The following is a 17,287-nucleotide window of genomic DNA, read 5'->3' as shown; positions in this document are numbered from 1 at the left end:
ATAAGTACCATCTTAATGTTTATTTTAAAATAACCCTTCAGAACAAAACAATGCTTTGCTAACATTAATACCATTATACTTATCTACCCATGCTGCTTATAACACCATTTCTATTTCATTTAAAGAAAGTTCAGCAGTGTTCTGGTGTCTGTTCATTTATGATTAATGGAAAATATTCTGAGTGGCTTAATTAAACGATTACTATTAATAATTAATATTTCATCACTTGGTATTTTAAGTAAAATCATTTAATTTATGCACACAATTTTCTTTTATGTGTTTTATATTTCTAGAGTGTAACACCATCAGAAAAAGAGCCGACTGGTGAGTCTGTTGCAAAGAAACCCAGAGTTGATCTTCAGTCTCTCCCTACTCGGCAGTACCTTGATCAGACAGTGGTTCCTATTCTTCTGCAAGCTTTATCTACATTGGCAAAAGAAAGGTTTGAGTATTAATTTTTGCTTTTTATACATCAGTCATCGTACCATTTTATCACTAACTTAATGGTATCATTAAAATGTAGACAAAATAGTTTTAGGAAAGAATTTTGTTGCAAAGAAACCCAGAGTTGATCTTCAGTCTCTCCCTACTACTCGGCAGTACCTTGATCAGACAGTGGTTCCTATTCTTCTGCAAGCTTTATCTACATTGGCAAAAGAAAGGTTTGAGTATTAATTTTTGCTTTTTATACATCAGTCATCGTACAATTTTATCACTAACTTAATGGTATCATTAAAATGTAGACAAAATAGTTTTAGGAAAGAATTGACTATGGAGGTATGAGTGCAAGAAGTGTGCTTATGGACATGAGCAGTACAGAGTGATTCAGATAACATGCAACCTGTAGATTATTTTCACATCTATATCAACTACTGTTATAAGCATAATTATAATACTGGTATATAATACAAATTCACACGTGTTTGATGAGACAGTTTTCTTTGACTTTTCTGATTTGATATTGCTTTTAATTCTTCTAACGTGTGATGGTTGTTAGGTTAATCACCCCTTGTATTGGTATATACACTGACTTCTCCTCTTAGCTCCCAAAGATAGAAATTTGAGAATTATGGCAGCTAATAAGGAATATGCTGCATTTGTTATAGCCAAAAAATTACTCTGGGTGACTGATAACATAACTGCTGGACACCCGAGGATGATTACTAACTCCACTGCTTGCAGCTAGAATAAAATGCCATCGAGTTGTCAATAATAAATCAATACTTCCAATTTGCATTGTGTGAATCTGAATACACCTGTATTTCATGATGTTCTTCAGTGTATATTGTTTACTTAATTTCAAGAATTGCATAATTTATAGTATATTAACAGAAGATAACTTGCCATAGAGACAATATCTGCAATATAGTTGTCATTTTTTATTTTTATTTTGGGTCATGCTGATTTCTGTATATGAACTACGAATGCCCGAATCTTAGTTAGGTTTGTTAGATGACTTTTTATTGAAAAGACAGGGGAAAGATTCCAAATGTGCAGTGATCTCAATGGGCAAGCAGCATGTGATCATTGCATTGCAAATACCATGCCACAAGGAGCATGCATTGAATCTGTTAGTATGACATAGAAACTGAGTGCGTATCATGGCTCAAGTTATTTTCATTGCTTCAGCTCAGAAAGGTGCATATAGACAAGTTCGAATTGAAAACACTGCTAATTTCTTTGTGGTAGTATTAATAAAGGAAAATCAATGCAAAGAAGCTAGGCTTATTTGTCATCAACTTTAAAATAAAAATATTCACCTGGTTTCATCCAGGTATTTGTCAAATCCTTTCTTAACTTTACATAAGCTCTCTAGTTCTAATAGAATATGTAGTAATTTACTTCAACAGTTAATGACTCTTTTAGTAAATGAATATAAGGTGTCAAATAATATCACTTTATGATGTTGTTTGACACTTAATTGATAATAAAATGAGATGTTGTCTTTCATTGCAAAACAAATTTTATGTTATGTATCGAAGTTTGTGATCAAAACTTAATTACTAGAATTTTTACAAATAGTCAGTCCTCAATTTATGATGTTTCATTCTTGCATTTATTAATTAAAGAATGTGCCATTTCTACACTTAAGATGATCACCCTGGTCTCAATTATTAGTATTACTGTATGTATTATGACTAACATATAGGTTAGTGCAAAAGCATCATTTTAACATAGCCATCTACCAAAGTAGTTAAATTAATTAATTATATTGGCATCGTTTTGGTTATATCTCACATTGTCTTCTCCACTGGTGAAGTGTTACTTATTTGAGTTAGTACAATACCATGGCAACTCTTTGTGAAGGCATTCATAATATGAGATATAACCAAAACGATGCCAATGTAATTAATTAATTTAACTACTTTGGTAGCTGGCTACGTTAAAATGCTTTTGCACTAACCTATATGTTAGTCATTCTACCTCGTAGCACGAGGCCTCTGCCCTTAAATATTTTATAGTGTATGTATTATGTTAATACATACATACATACACTATATGTATGTATTATGTTAATATAAAATGGTTTTTTTATATTTGTTATTATTTGTTATTATGATTACATATTTTTTTTTTATTAGCAGTTCTCAACTCACAAGCCATTTAATTATACCATAATGTGATTGTGGAAAACTATATGTAGTACATTCATAAAATTCACAGAATCGCACACTGGTATTTAAATGGTTTGCACTATGGTTGTAAGGTTTCGTGGGATGTTAACCTTGGTGTGTGCGCATGCCAAGTGGGAACTGGCTCAACCACTTCACTCGTACACACAGCTGATTGATTACTGAATGTCTCAGTTTGAACAGTGTGCTAACATCGAGTTCTTCTTTAAACTTGGGAAAAGTGCTACAGAGACGAAGTTGGATTGTCTGTAGGCTCAATATGTACAATCCTGACAAGATTTTAGGGTGTGTGCGCAAAGTTCGTTCCATGCTTGCTGTCAGACAGTCAGCTGGACTACAGGAAAACCTTTGCAGATGATTTGTTCAAAAAATATACAGATCCTAGCTTCCTAAGAAAAGTCACTGGAGATGAGAGTTGGATGTTCGCCTATGATCCCGGGACCAATGTGGAATCATCCAAATGGCACACAAAAATCTCCCTATGATCCAAGAAGTCTCATGCAACAAAATCCAGTATCGGTCATGGTCATGTTGATTGTTTTTTTTTTTCTGTTTTTTTGTTTTTTATTTTAAATATTAGGGCATAGTGCACCACAAATTTGACTAGATGAGAATCATTGCTGCTGCTGCTTACTATGTTGAAGTTTTGATATGTTTGCATGATATTCTATTAGTACAACATTAGTACTATTAGTACTATTCTCATAAGTACAACAAGTGATCACTAGTGAGTGACATTGCCTCATGTTCAGATCTAATTAATGATCCAAAAGAAAACAAATTTATGAACTCCTTAATTGCAAACTTCATTCTGAGAGCAAGCTAATAATTCTAAGCATGTATTCTTCACTCTAGAAAGTCTCTTCATGATGCTCTCTTCTGGCTTTAAAAAATAAATTTCTTGTTTCATTTAAATGTTGTGCCAGCATTTGACAATCCCAGTATAGCTCTTCCAATGTACCTCATCCATTTTACTGAGATTTTATTATGCCTAAATATTAGCATTAGTAGAGGCATACGATGCAATAAAGCAAGCTTATGCAGCATCAGCCAAAAAAAAAAACAAAAAAACACCTCCATTCGTTCCAAATGCCTGTCCAGCTCAGCCTTCAATTTATTTAGGCTATTAGCTTCCACAACAAAAGATGGAAGCCTGTTCCACCAATCAACCACCCGCTGGCTAAAGGCAAATTTCAACACCTCTATTCTACAACTGTCTTTCCTCAATTTGAAACTGTGCTCCCTCAGGTTCTTAGTCTGAGCAAGAGGAAGAATCTCATCAGCATTCAGCTTGCGCAACCCATTCAAGGCCTTATACACCTCAGTTAGATCACCTCGCAGGTGTCTACTCTCCTCCAGGTGCTGCAATTTGGAGAACTTAAGCCTTTCTTGGTAAGAGCACCCCTTTGTTCCCCTCACCAATCTTGTTGCCGTTCTTTGTACTCATTGTAGCAACTCTACATCCTTCCTAAAATTTTTCTGCCTTCACCTGCCTAACCTCCTTTGCAACTTGAATACAGACATAGTTTATACCTGCCATAGGCTTCTATGTCACCTGATACTTTATATGCATCCCATACATTCTTCTTCTTCTCTGCAACGAGCCTCATTAATTTATCTGACGTCCATTTAGGCCTAAACCTTGAACAGTATTTTTTAGTTGGAATGAAAAGCCTAGTAGCCGCCAAAATAAATCCCCGAAGGCTTCCCATTTAGAATTCAACATTGGTAACATCATCAGTTGATCCCACTGTACAGAATTTAAAAACTGTGTGAGACCTCTGTAGTCACCTTTATGAAAGCAAAATCCCTTCCCTTTAGCCTTGATGGTAGTACATCTTTAAGTAATTCCCACATCAGTACATTGTGATTACTGTCACCCAGTGGTTCCTTTATCTGCAAATTCTTAATGCATGAATAATCACTGCTGATAATCAGATTAAGAGTATTACTCCCTCTGGTTGGCTCTTGAACATGTTTCTGTAGAAAACAGTCATCCAGTTAATCCACAAAAGTCTTGCTAGTGTGCGAGTGACCAATCCACAAGTTCTAGTTAATATCTGAAAAGTTAAAATCCCCCATTATAAGACATTCTGATTTACTGGCCCACTATTTCTCTGCACAGTTGCTCATACTCATCAGATTCATTAGGCCTATAACACACACCTATTCTCATTTTTCCTTTCCCAATGCTTATTTCACACCAAACAGACTCAACACTGCATTATCCACCAACATCAATTGAATGTACTTCCTTAGATTTTGTTTCTTAACTAACAGCATAACCCCTCCTTCCTTCCTGTCCTCTCCATCCTTCCTGTACACATTGTACTCCCCAAATTCCAATTCTGCACTGCTTATATCTGTGTGACACCAAGTCTCTGATATCCCAACAATATCTGCCTTTGATGTCTTGACCAGCACTTGAAATTCATCAAATTTAATTACTATACTCCTAGCATTTGTGTACATGCAAGTATACATGCACCTGCTCTTACTCTTATTTACCCAAACACAGCCCATGTATTTATTTGTTCCATGATGACTCCTAATAGTTCTTGAAATCCCCTGAAACTTTCTTTCCAGGTTGTTGCTCATTCCAATAGATGCAGTGCAAGAATCACCTCCACCTCTGCCTGCGGCTACTGTTAATCTATTAGTCTGTGAATCCCCCCCCCCAAGCTAGCAGTTTTCTGACCCACCTAACACTTTATAGCATCAGCAAATATTCTTGCACCCTTTCTATTTAAGTGTACCCCATCCCTGTAGAAGCAGTCTCTCCTGTCAACAAGCACAGACCACGCTGAAAAAATTTCTAACCCTTGAGCCTTGCACAATCTCTCTAGGGCCGAATTGATTGATAAGGCTCTCATCATATACTCCCTCCTATCCATGTCTGGGCAGAATTGCAGACACTTTCACATTTAACCCTAACTCGTGACTATTTTTCAACATTGACCTGTACTTGTCGAGTAAATCTGCAGATCTCTTATTCTTAATGCTATTAGTTCCAGTGTGTACAATAACATCACCTTTTGTGCCCTTAAAAGATGATATCTGCTCTACAACGTCGTCAACTTTTGCCTCTGGCAGACATACCCCTGGTTCCACCTATCCTTCTTGCATAGTATATTTCCCATCTCCTTGACAATAGTCACTAACAATAACTAGTTCCTTTGGGACCAGCACATTCTGCCTTGGAGATTGCCTCTGTTTTGCCTGATGCACAGGAGTGAGCTCTGTCATTGAGCTGGTCAGCTGAGAGCTTGATGGGCCCCTCATATTAATTTATTCGAGGGCATTTACCTTACACCTCAAGCTCTCATAGACACCCATCAGAGCTGGGTGGGTAAAGTGCCTGCCTGGCAACCCAAAGGTCGCGGCTTCGATTCCCGCCTCGGGCTTGGATCAAAGTACTGCAAAAACTTTGGGAGGTGCATTACGGCCACAGAAGCCTATGCGCCAACAACTACCAAAAAAAAAAAAAAAAACACGCATCAGAATGCTGAGTTGTCACCTAATTTCTTGACACTCTAGACACCTAACACACACACACACACACAAAGGCATCCTCCTTGGCTATATCATGTCCTGTTTTAGAAAGGTCAGCAAACATTTCACATTTTGCACATTTTTTGAGACTGTGATGCATTGGAGAATCACCCCCCCTTTGTTTCTCCCCCGAGTCACAGCACTCTTGCTAGTCTGTGATCGCCCCCTTTGTTTCTCTCCCGAGTCACAGCACTCTCGCTAGTCTCTGTGATCTTTGCTTCACAGCTCTAGTCTGGGTCATGATTTCCGTGTAAATACAATTTAATTAACAATGAATTTTAATCTTCTTCTTCTTCTTTAATGCTGCCGAATGGCGTTTGCAACTTCGTTTTGATATTGTTCTCTGTCTAGCGCTGCGTGTAGAATTTGTGCTGTTGTCATGTGAAGCCAGGTGTTGATGTTATCTAGCCATGCCATTCTTGCCTTCGATCTTTCCCTCCAGGATGAGTGGTAGTAGGTGATATTTTTGTTGGTTCCTAGCGATGTGACCTAGGTATTTGCATTTCCTGCTGATGATGGTTTTGAGCAGGTCCCGTTCCGTGTGCATGTCCTGCAGGACCTGTGCGTTGGTTATCTTGGCTGTCCACGGAATTTTCAGCATTCTTCGGTAGAGCCACATTTTGAAGGCCTGGAGCCTTTTTGTAGTGGCTGATGTAGAGTCCAGGTTTCTACACCGTAGAGCAGTATTGGCTAGATGTAGCATTTCAATGTGCGTAATTTGAGCATGATGTTCAAGCTTCTGTCGGTGAGGAGGGTTCTCCATTTGGTGAATGCCTGCCTGGCTCGTTCAATTCTGCTTTTGATTTCGGCCTCATGGTTCAGCTGGTCATCAATGAGTACTCCGAGATACTTGAAGCGGTGTATTTGCTCTAATTTTTCGTTGTTTAGTTTGATCGTGATATTGCTTGCAGTCCTGCTGACCTTCATCACCTTTGTTTTCTTTTTGTTGATTCGTAGCCCCCATGCTTGGCTTTCTATGTCCACTTCGTTCAAGATGGTCTGTAAATCTTGTTCTGAATCCGCTATTAGTGCTGTGTCATCGGCATATCTTAAGTTATTGATGTAGTGTCCGTTAACTTTTATGCCGATGTTCTTGTCAGCCAGTGTTTGGTCGAAGATCATTTCCGAATAGATGTTAAAAAGAATGGGAGATAATGGACAGCCTTGCCGGACGCCTTTTTTTATTGGAATTGGGTCTGTCAGGTCGTTGTCATAGCGAAGCCGGGCTGTTTGATTCCAGTAGAGAGTTGTAATAAAGTTGATATCATTGTTTTCAAGCCCAAGTTTTCTCAGTCGGTCAATTAGGTGGTCGTGGTCTACTGAATCAAAGGCTTTCTCGTAGTCAATAAAACATATATACACGTCTTTTTGATGTTCATAGCACCTTTGTAGCAATATTTGTAAACAGAAAATTGCTTCTCTGGTGCCTAGTCCCCTGCAGAATCCGAACTGTGTGTTTCCTAGTGCACTTTCGCACTTACATCTTATCCTTTGCTGAATCATCTTGAGGAAGACTTTTAGCACCTGGCTCATTAGACTGATCAGCCTGAAGTCTTCGCATTTCCGGCTGGTAGCCTTATTAATTGATAATACTATAATAAGCTAACAGATTTCTAATACAGTGCTTCGTATTATGCGATCTAGTTTTACTTTATACCTTACGCTATCAGTTTGAGATGTATATACGTTAAGCTATTTCTTGTTGACTACAATATGGCGGCTAGTTCAACAACATTGGCGCCAACACCGGGAGTCGTAACTTCCAAAAATCGCTGGTTAAATTCAAAATAAGAAGCTAATGAACGCTACTAAACCGATTTAATATCTGTGTAAAACACAATGTACTATGTTAATTAACAAAGAATACAGTAAAAATTTAAAAATACTTATCCCTTTACAGCAGCCAAAAATCCACCGACTGTTCTTTTCCGCAACCCGAGCGCTGATACGTTGAAGAAAATGATGTATAAATATGTCAACGGTTTTTAACTCATTGTTGGGTGAACCCATCCAAAAAGTGCTACAAACACTATTAAGTTGAAATTAAAAAGTATATATATATATATATCTACCAGAGTAACACAAAACTCAGTTTAGTATTCCTCAATGATTTTATTTTTGACATACATCATTAACTGTGTTAAAAATTGAGAAATATCATAAAGAAATAAAATGATAGTTATAATCCTATGTGCAGCACACTCTGTATATGTTGTACCTGTTGAATTCTGGTATCTTGCAACAAATGTAATATTTTTTGATGAATGTTAAAATTCTTACACTTATTACATCATTTTTGGCATGATGCAACAATGTTGAGAGGTGGGCACAAAGTGCATTTCACATCTATGTATGTGAGCCTTATTCAGTGCAAGAATTAAGTGAATAAACATGGGTATCTGTAATATGTTCCAGTGGGTGGTTTCATTTTAAAAAATTATTTAAAAATGTATGTTTGCAAGTTAAAAAAAAAATTACAAAATAGATTGTTTATAATATATTGAAAATACAGGGCGACATCAAAAATTGAACTACTTTGAATTGTTTTTGCCAATTTACAAAATGGAACGAGAGTGCACTTTTAATGTAAATCTTGCTTGGTCATAGGAGGGCAATAAGGGTGCCATCCAATGGATTAAATCTGCAACTTCCATTTTGGAAGTTGATTACCATAGCAGACTAAACCAGAAGAAAGATTCTGGCTTAGTTATAGGCAGTGCTTTTTTTTGTAAAAAAATAAGTGCCGGTACTCATTCTTTGCTATCAGGAAAAATTGAAAATTAAAAGGGTATGAAAAGTAAGAACAACAAATTAAGTATATTAACACACAGTTCATTATTAAGCATAAATTTATTATACAAGTATATAAAAAAAATAAGTAAAATAAGTAATAAATAAAAAATAACAAGCAAAAAATAAGTAATAAGTAAAAATTATTTCATAATAATGTTTTATAGAATATTCCACATTTTTATCAAGTTCTCATCCGACACGCTATGCTGAATGACATTTCTGAAGCAGCCACAAATCAGCATATGTTTCTGGATTGAAGTGTGTCAGTGATGGGCCTACAATTTTAAGAAATAGTAGTGAAGAAATTGTTTTTGTCATCAATGAAGCTCTGGTTGGGCTAACGATCAGATTCATTTGTGAAAATTCTCATTCATATTCACTTAATGCAATTTGGCATCATACTCAATAGTGTTCATCAAATGCTTAAATTCTTCATAAACCATCTTTTCAATTAGGTATTCCCCAAATCCATGAATTGTCTCTCTTTTATTTAACTGAAGCCTAATTGACAATTTTCTAATTTCATTCTCACCAAATGTCACTTGAGAATTAATATCTTCAGGCCAATGTTTTCTATCAAGTACTCAGGCCAATGCTGCCAAATCAGCATTTTTACTATTAAAACAGCCTGCTTTCTATTGATTGTTTCAAAGTTCTGTAGAAAGCCTGATTGATTGGAGAATAATTTCTGTAATGCTGTCCTGGAACTGTTTCTCTTTCATGAAAAAGTTGTATAACAATTTCTATGTTTTTTATTCACCCTGTACAGATCTGTATCATGTTCCTGCAAGTCCAAGCTCAAGTCTGATAATTCTTGAAGAGCATCACACATTAAACCTAAGTCTAATATAAAGTTTGTAGTCGTAATTTCCTTCTGTAATCCTTCATATGTGTATCTTTCTTTTTGGTCCTGCATTGAGTCATTCTTTGCTTCTTGAAAATGATTAACTAATGCCTCATAGTTATTCCAAACAGTCAAAATAGACCAGAAACTTGATGCCACCCAACGTGTGCTTAAAATTCTATCAATTTTTTAATATTTCAGTATCCAGCGAGTTTGCTCACACCTTCAATTCTCTGGCATTTTTTGGCGGCACGTAAAATTTATCAATACCTGCAACAGATTTCACAGTATCGCCAACTGATGGTTGGTGATACTGTGAAATTGTGATTAGCACAACGCCACGTTATTAAAGATGGGAATTTTTCTTTCATTAGTGTCGTAATGCCACTTTTACTACCCATCATAACAGCTGCACCATCACATGTGACACAGATAATTTAAACATCACAACTTGCTTCATGTTTTGCAATAAAGGAAACAAAAATATGTTATTATAATACAGTAAACCTGCTATTCGCGGGTGTTACGTTCCTGAGAAATGTCGCGAATACTGAGTTATGGCTCCCATAGTAATAAAGGGGTTCCGTTCCAAAGTATGAAATATATAAGAAAAACTAGTCTAAAATTTTATCTATATATGTATTATATGTACCTTCATAATATGACCATTAGAAATGCAAGCATATGGCATTGAAATGAAAATAAGAAACAATTTAATATTAAATGTAATATTTATTAGAAATTTCAAACAAATCTTTCAAACCAGCGCCTTTGCTAGCAAAAAAACGTATCCCGCCAGTGCTATCACCAGTTTCGTTAAAGTGTTGATAAAGGAGTTTTGCTTTTTCACGAATGATGAGTGAACTTAACGGAATTTTATTTTGAGTTTGGTCTTCTATCCACAGATTTAAAGCCTTTTCCATTTTTTCTAATTTAACATCATTAGTTACTTAAGCAATTAACGCATTTTCACGGACACTACGGTGGATTTTTTGATTGATTGTACCGTTGATTCATTGATTTTATAATGTTTTGCCACTGAGGAGACACTTTCACCATTAGAAATTTTGTCTAATAATTCAATTTTATTCGCTGATGTCATCACCTTTGATATTTTCACATTTCTCTCGTTATTTGTAGCCATATGTATGGGTTAGAAAGAACTTGTCAACAATAAAGTCACTTTCTTCCGTTAACACACTTGAAAAAGTCTGTTTTACCTACTGCAAAACAGTAGATTTATCACTTTTGTAAGCATATAAATTTATAAATTGATAAGTTTATTCAATTTATAAGCATATAAATTAAAAGCAAATGACGAAACCTTCCATGACAAGCGCAAAACACAAAGTGAACAAGAATTAGCGAGAAACATCCACGCTCATGATTTTGTCACCCCTCTCCCCCACCCACTGAGTTCTGTTTTCACCAGGAAAGATAATTTTAGCCATGCCCATGTTTTTTTATGGTGGAAAATATTCACGGCGCTTTAAAATTCACATTTTTTAGGTTTCATTTTATATTAAATCAGCGACCGCGAATAGCGGGTGTTTACTGTGTTTACTTGACATCTTATTCCAAAACGGTATCCATACTGCAATGTCCTTTTTTTTTTTTTTTTTTTACTAATATGGACCATAATGAAAATTAATTGGTTACCCCTGATATATATGGTTCTGACAAGTGTCATTGAGAGCGTACAACAGAAAACAAATCCACCTCTGTGCACTAGCAAGATGGGTTCATTGAGGTGCAGTTGCACTGTTGGTCTGGGGTTCTTGCAGCCTTCATTTTAGGACCTCTAAAAATTTTGACAATCTGGGAATCACTGGGATTCCCAGATTGTCAAAATCTAGCATCACCCACTAGTTCCTCACAGGTGGCAAGTGGTTATAATCACCATTCTTCCACACTGGATAGAAAAGGCCTGTGCCCAAATCACATTAGTACTGTGAGGAAGTTTTTTGGGCTATTTTCACAATGTGGCTGAGTTAGTCAGTTTCACGTGAGGGATGCTTGGTTTTTTTGTCCAGCAAAATGAGTAAAAAACACATGCAATAACAGACATAATATACTCACACCTCATAGCCTTAGTTGCTTTTGGTGCTTAACATACACCTTATTATCCACATGATCTTCCGGGGGTGGGGGCATTGTGTTTTTTTGTTTAAGGAGACTGGCCGGAACTGCATATATGTAAAAAAAAAAAAAAAAAAACCCCGTGGATTATAAAATTTTACTAAACAAATATAAAACTGTTATCTTGAATCCACATTTTGTGAGAAATCCCTCTAATTTTTGTTATTTTTATTTATATTAATAAGGACTGTACATGTCAATTGTTTTATGAAATGCAGTATTTTAAATAATTAAATTTGTTCCTTTTTTTTGTTTTATATATTTAGGCCACCAGATCCTATTGAATATTTGGCTAATTATCTCCTGAAGAACAAATCTCAGTTTGAACAAGGATCTCAGAGTGTAAATGGTCAGAGCTCTGCAAATCAGTGAATGTTCTGATTAGAAATTATTTCACCAATAATTCTTTGTATGTATCCATTGTACTTTTTTTTTAAATTTGGCAGTTGTTTTTATTTAGGATTTTATTACGAATTATGTAAAAGTTTGAACTCTTTTAAAATATTTAAACTAGTTTTTAAGTCCCATACTTTTATTTAATTCTTATAAAGAGCTAATATCTTCTATTTATTGACGTTTCAGAAAGCCAAGCAAATATCTTTTTCTCATTAAAATTAGCATTTCATATCTACTTAAATGTTCTAGTAGAATCTGTTCACATATTGGGTAAAGTAATGAGCATTGTAGTGGGAAAATATAATATATTGCAGGTCTTCATTTTCTGTAATTTGCATTACATTTTAGTTCCCTTTTAGTTGTGTATAAAGTTATGCTTGGGGATATATCTTATGATGTTAATCACAATTAAAGTTCTTGTGTGGTTTAAAATAAAAGTAAATTATTATTTATATTTTATGGCATTATTTTCACAAGTTAATGATGCACCAAAGAGTAATACTATTTAAATAAAATATTATATTAAACGGATTTAAATTACAGTTTAAGCTGTGTATTTTTCACTGGTGTAATATATTTTAATATACACAGTATAATTTATATTACATGCCAAGATGTTAAATATACATACCCTTGTTTATTGTGAGATAGTGCTTGAAATGTTATCACTGCCATATATTCTTTTACAGATAATATTTATTGATATGTAGTTACTATAATTTTTTCTTTGTTTTATGGCAAAAAAAAAATTCAAAAATTAATTTTTAAATGTTTTCATAAATGTTTTAATTTAAAAACAGTTTATATAACCTATAGATAATTTCCCTTTGATTATATTTCTACAGAGTTTGAGAATAGTAATTTCATATTTTCTTTAGTTTTTTCAGCATAAAAGTGAGGATAAATACTTCCTTTTTCTTTACAAGTTTATCACAAAGTTCTGCTTCAGTTTTAATGTATAGAAACTGCTAGGATGTTTGGTCTTTATAAGAACCTTTATATCAGAAAGGAAAATGCAAAACAACTTGAAAGGTTTATACTCCAGCTGAGCTCTTTGCTACAAGTTACATACTGTGACTGACATTTTAATATTGTGGATAAATCTTTTTTAATTTTTACTTTCGTATGGTTTTAAAAATTCACCAACCAGTGAACTCATATATAATCAACAGCTTGGAAGTTTCTACCAATAATACAGCAGTTATCATTGTACAGACTGTAAATTATGCTTTAATTATGGTTTAATGACATTTTTGCTTTTGTAAGCAAATTTTGTTCATATATAGTTTAGTTTTATCAAAGATTTTTCTTAGTGTTCTCTTTCTTCTTTGATCAAAGATGTTTCATATTTGCTACTTCTATTAGATAACATTTGATGTGTAATGGTGAAAATTTTCATATGATTAGGCTCTACTGTTGATTTTGCACTTTTAGGAAAAAATAATAGTTTAGTACACTGACTTGTATAAAAATGTCCATTTTAAAGTGGTAATGTTTTAACAACTTTGAGCATATTAAAGTAAAACACAGTATTAGCTAAATGTTAACATGTGCCAATTCCTAGTGTTAAGAGCTTTTTACTTGTATCAGTGAAAAGTGTCTGCATTTCAGACCATGTGAAGGAAAGTTGATTTTTATATTTGCTGTATTGCTCACAAGGGTACATGTTTTGTATGAAACATTTCAATCCATATATATTTCTTTTTCCTTCTTAATCCACTGTATATATACATGATTAGCATGCAATTCAATTGTTACTCTAGTCCTGGTGTAAAAAAATACATTATTCATGATGTATTTACCGTCATACTTCTATTTAAATACTGATTAATTTCTCTTAAAAATTAAATTGGATTTTCTGATTAAATTATGTAGTTAAACTTGCTGATAGAATCAAAAATGGATTGCACATCAATGTTTGCAGCAACAGTACAATCTTATATTTTTTATGCTTAAATTAACAAAAATTCTAAATGAAAAGTTATATAAAATTAGTGTTTCAAGAATGCACTATGATTCTATGCATTATCTGCACCTTTTGTAGATGTATTTTGTGTGGCTGTGAGAACTTTAGGTAGGTTTTATTCTGTTTTTCATCTCTAGGATGTATGCTGTCACAATTTTATTTGTTCTTTACTTAATAGAATTCTTTCTTCAAGAATGTTAAAAAACATTCAATTTTTCTGATATAGGTTGTGTGATTGTAAAGAAGTCTTACAAAAGTATCATAGCATAAATTGTTTGCAGTGACTAGCTCTGAAATATATAATAAAATGCATACAGTTGTATTCATGTACTATTTCCATGTCCACATTAAAACTGTTATTAAAAGTAATTATTTTCTTTGTCACATTATTGAAGCTAAAGATGCAGCTTAATTGGTATTAAATTACAGATTACAAACAAGAGAATAACAAGCTGTTTTAATTTGACTTTCAAGTGGCATGAACTACTGTTTAAACTCAAATGCATTCACAAATATGAATTACATTAGAATCCAGTTAACACTAAAATAAATAGCATTAGGCACTTATACAGTCCAGCAGTGCCTTTTTCATTGGTTATGTGTAATTATTTTTCATAAAATGAAAATGATTAATACAATTTTTTTTTTTATTGTGAAATAAGTGTTGCAATAAATTATTACAATAATCCAGAGGAAATCAGTAACAAAAGTGATAACTTTTTCTTGATCTTTAGTGCTTATCTGCACAACTGTTTGAAAATTACTGTTGTAACTCAACAGTAACTTTCAAAGATGAGCTTGCTGTTTAGTTCTGTCAAAAATTCAGAAAATAAAATAATTATTAAGCAGAAGTTAAAGTGCCACTTTGCAGATCTTCCATGTTTGCAGCCACATTCTACTTTCCAAGGGTTGGTTATATTTATATAAACAAGTACACACTGCACACACATTCAGTATATATCTGGGGGCAGGGGTATAGATCAAAATTATCTTATATATAAATCAACCACTGAGGCTAAAAAGGTATTTTAAAACGTAACTGTAAATAGTCCTTTATTTTAAGACATACATTCTTAGAAAGCAAGTGACAAGTAAAAACATTTTTTCATTAAAATAACTAGTTTAAAGAGAGGATGCATTCATATGCAATTTTATTTGTTCATATTTTATCTTGTTAATTTTAGTTTTTTATTAGTGTATGGCTAGCTTAGAGTGCGGCAGTAAGCCTTGAACATGTTAGTAACTCATGGATCTGGCAGCTGCAATACTGAAATTGTATTCGACAAGAAAAATATGATCAGACATTGTAAGCTAGATCTTCCAAGTTAATTGGATGTCCATGTTGCCTGAACAGTCTCCATGTTGTCCCACACCCTGTTTTCTGTTTTCACAATTCTAGCAGTTAATTAATTTTGTCACACGAAGGGCACATTCTTTAGTTTTGTCAGCATTTGTGTGAATCATCATCACTATTGTTCTGGGTAAAGTAAATGTTTGCTTTATGTCCATCGCATATTCACCTTCACCAAATAGTTTTAACACTTTTAAAGAGATTGTCTTCTGTGGCTGTATGTGCTGACTAGTTTCCAGTCATACTTAGGTTATCAATTTGGATACCATTTTTATACTGTTGCTGTCACAGCAAACTGACAGAATTTGCACAGAGTACTGCATAGCAGCAGAACAAACAAAAAATCCTGTCTCAATCTCTGCAAAGAGAAGTAATTCTGGTTGTATCTCAATTTCCATGTGACTATAGTAGATATGATTTATATACAGTGGGGGCCTTGACTTAAGATGACTTCGACATCTGATATTCTCAGGAACCGATATACCTTCCATACAATCTTTTATTTTAAGGACCGATGGTATTTGCAGGAATCGATGGCTTTCCAATATAGCTGGAATAATACATGGGTGGAAATTTTCAGATGCGTGCCGCACAGAACATCACTTGTACAATTGTTCTCAACTAATTAGCATCTTTGTTATTGTTCAACAAACATTCCCATGTGCTACAGTACTTGGGAAAGTTTATCTTTTGTTCAGTGTGTAAGCAGTGTGTTTTTGTTATATGTAATTACAGTAATTTAATTTTGGTTATGTTTGAATTTATTAATTAAATAAATTTAAATTAAATAACCATGGCTCCTAAAGTGCAAGTTAAGAATAAAATTTCTATTAAAGTGAAGCAAGGGATGATAGAAAAAACATGGAGTAAAAATTATGCATTAGTCCTTAATCAGCAAAAGGATATTCTAAAGAGTGTTAAGTTAGTGATGATCCCACATCGATGCATAAAGGAAGAGATTTTATTGTGGAAATGGAAAGGCTTTTGTTGATATGGATTAGGGAAAAGCAAATGAAGGGTGACAGTGCCTAGACAGTTTATCTGCGAACGTGCTAAGCAGATCTATGATGATCTGAAACTTAAACCTCCATCAACCAGTGGCAATGCTTTGAAGGCTTTAAAGCCAGCAGAGGCTGGTCCGAGCACTTAAAAAAAAAAGGCATAGGAAGGCATCCAGTGCTGATAAAAAAGCAGCTGAGGCCTTTAAAATTGAATTTCATGAGTTTGTTTAATCAGGAAGGTTATCTTCCCCAGCAGGTTTTTAACATTAACATTAACAACTTCCTCTTCTGGAAGTTGAATGCACAGGAGAACGTACATCGCCAAGCATAAGGCTAGTTTACCTGGGCATAAATAAGTCTATGAAAGACAGGCTCATTCTTCTGTTGGGTGCCGGTGCCTCTGAAGATTTTAAGCTGAAGCCTTTGCTTGTTTATCACTCTACCACCCCCAGTATATTTAAACGACAAAAGGTTGATGAAGGCATGCTGGGAGTGTTTTGCACAGTAACAAAGCATGGGCATACAAGATATGCCTTCAGTGAATGGGCCCTTGAAGTTTTCGGTCCTTCAGTGAAGAGTTATCTTGAGAAAAATAGGCTTGTGAAAGCACTG

At 34.4% G+C, this 17,287-nt stretch overlaps 1 protein-coding gene across 2 annotated transcripts in view; it reads left to right on the top strand.

Annotated features, from left to right (window-relative positions):
• The window catches only part of LOC150077117 (protein dpy-30 homolog), a 45,883-nt gene extending 31,220 nt beyond the window's left edge, over positions 1-14,663 (top strand). The window contains exons 3-5 of one of the 2 annotated variants that reach the window (XM_090386119.1): positions 294-442; positions 12,228-12,370; positions 13,236-14,663. In XM_090386119.1, the coding sequence (XP_090242245.1) occupies positions 294-442; positions 12,228-12,333 (255 nt within the window). In that variant the 3' untranslated portion in view covers positions 12,334-12,370; positions 13,236-14,663. Of the gene's footprint in view, positions 1-293; positions 443-12,227; positions 13,162-13,235 lie in introns of those variants that run through there. The other variant, XM_090386118.1, reaches the window with a different exon arrangement.
• Positions 14,664-17,287: the final 2,624 nt, after the last annotated feature.

Source organism: Mastigoproctus giganteus, chromosome 12, assembly GCF_048544385.1.
Source record: "Mastigoproctus giganteus isolate SK-2022 chromosome 12, ASM4854438v1, whole genome shotgun sequence".
Lineage (NCBI taxonomy): Eukaryota > Metazoa > Arthropoda > Arachnida > Uropygi > Thelyphonidae > Mastigoproctus > Mastigoproctus giganteus.
Note: the sequence above shows the minus strand (reverse complement) of the source record. Positions and strands in the feature narration are given on the sequence as shown.